This window comes from Haemaphysalis longicornis, unplaced genomic scaffold (assembly GCF_048455015.1).
Source record: "Haemaphysalis longicornis isolate Haplotype H1 unplaced genomic scaffold, Haemaphysalis longicornis Haplotype H1 scaffold_4, whole genome shotgun sequence".
In the NCBI taxonomy this organism is placed as follows: Eukaryota; Metazoa; Arthropoda; class Arachnida; order Ixodida; family Ixodidae; genus Haemaphysalis; species Haemaphysalis longicornis.
In genome coordinates, this window is record NW_027526361.1 from 196,578,215 (window position 1) to 196,580,228 (window position 2,014).

The 2,014-nt window shown below is 47.5% G+C and overlaps 1 protein-coding gene across 1 annotated transcript; it reads right to left on the minus strand.

Moving 5' to 3' along the window:
• Nucleotides 1-300: 300 nt before the first annotated feature.
• On the minus strand, nt 301-1,493 carry LOC144180176 (uncharacterized). Its single transcript, XM_077708563.1, has one exon. The coding sequence runs from the start codon at nt 1,491-1,493 to the stop codon at nt 441-443; it is 1,053 nt and encodes a 350-aa protein (XP_077564689.1). The 3' UTR covers nt 301-440.
• Between the last annotated feature and the right edge of the window lie 521 nt (nt 1,494-2,014).

A 2,014-nucleotide genomic window follows, 5' to 3' on the forward strand; every position in this document is an offset into this window, starting at 1 on the left:
ATATCAAGAAAACATACTAGGTGGGCGAACTGTCGGCTCAAGTGCAGGAAGGATAAATGAGTGGTTTGATCTTTGGGTTCTTTTAGTAAATTGAATATTGCACCCCTCGGAACTTTCGCTTGGACCTTTACGTAAAGTAGGCACATTACACATTCCATACACATTCTTTTTACCCACCGCGGTGGCTCAGTGGCTAAGGCGTTGTGCGGCTGAGCACGAGGACGTGGGTTTGATTCCCGGCTGCGGCAGCCGCTTTTCTGATGGAGGCAAAAAGCAAAAACGCCCGTGTGTTTTCGGGCGTTTCGGCGCACGTTAAAGATCTTCCCAGGTGGTCAAAATTAATCCGGAACCCGCCACTACGTCGCGCCTCATCGCCTGCGTTGCGTCGGCATGTTACACCCTACCATCAATCAATTACGCACTCCCTTTGTACACATTCTCTACAATGCTTCATCTTCCCTCACTTCCATTATCGGTGGCTGAAAGTTGCAAAGGAATGCACACGTACGAAATATGCTGCTGGAAATGTCCAGCATGTTAATGGGTATCACCTTGTCAAAAAAATGGTACTCCTTAATGCGCCTGATCACCCTTTCAACATGAATCCTTGCACTAGCAAGCTTTCGCGTTGCTCCCACCTGTTCTCGCGAGAACTGGGGCGCTTTTTTGAAGGGTGGAATGTGGACAGTCACCCCAGGGGGTACAAGATTCTCCAAGCGAAAACCTTTATCAACCATTACGCCATCTCCTGGCTGAAGGATCTCTAGGATTCCACTTTTTTGAACCACCTCGGTGTCACTGGTGTGGCCTCCCCAGAGATCTGGCACAAACGACACGTAGCCATCGGGTGTCACGCCAACCAAAGCTTTAAACGTATTGTAATGTTTGTACGGTGAATACGTTTGCCGTTGTGCTGTCAACTTTGTGGACTTCTGAATCCTTACCTCTGTGCAATCAAGAACTATTCTGGTGTTAGGAAAGAATTTGAATGATTCTGGAAGGTTTTCCTTCACCTGCTCCAGTGTCGGAACAGTGGTCATTGCCGAGAGCTGTTTGTCTAGGAGGTTAATCCACGCACAAAATGTGCGGCTGACTGTGGCCTCAGACACCCCAAAGTTTCTTGCTGTTTCCTTCGTCGAAGAGCCTGTCCTTAAGCGGAAAAGCACAAGAAACAGTTCCTCTCGCTTGGACAGCTCTCGATCCCTGACAGCTTCTTTTGCAGGCTGGTCGTTCCAGGGGTACATCATGCGTTCAGCGTTATCTTTAACAAGACCATACAGTGCATCAAACTGCCCTTTGTTGGCCAAGCCAGTGTAGAATTTGAAAACACTGTTGTCTAAGCTGTCGACAGCCAAGAGTTGGGACTTAAGCTTCCTGCACTCGGCCTCCAGTTTCACCACCTTCTTTTTTAACAACATGATCTCTTTCAAGAGCTTTGCTACAAGTTCTGTGCACGCAGCACTGCATTCCTTTGATGCGTCTGGAGGTGGCATGTTGGGCACCAGTAGTGCTGTGGCAGCTGTATGCTCATCGGGGCCTAAAGGATAAGATGTGAAAGTTTGCATAGATGCGCAACACAACTAGAAATTAAATGTGAGGTTGAAGTAAACACCAACCTATTTCAGTGGAGAAGTCTGCTGCACCACCGAACGTTGGAGCTGCAGTGTAGTCAGCTGCAATACCAAAAAAAACTGTAAGAACCCAGCCATAGTAAACCAACAACAGTTTAAAATCTTGTAGCCTCACTCACTTAATGGACTGCCACTGTCAACTAAGGCATCTTCACAAGGTGGGTTGCCTGCAAATGCACATGTTAAAAATAGAGCGTGCAACATAAATGGGAAAACACAAAAGCACTTGCAACGATATGTACCTGCTGTGCTTTGAGGCCTTGCACCTTCAACACCTGCAGCCACAGTGCTGTTGGCTGAAGTATGGGGGAGGGGGGGGAATGACAGTGAGTGGATAGTTTTGAAGTGAACTTAAGCTAGCTCTAAGCTAGAATAATCACACT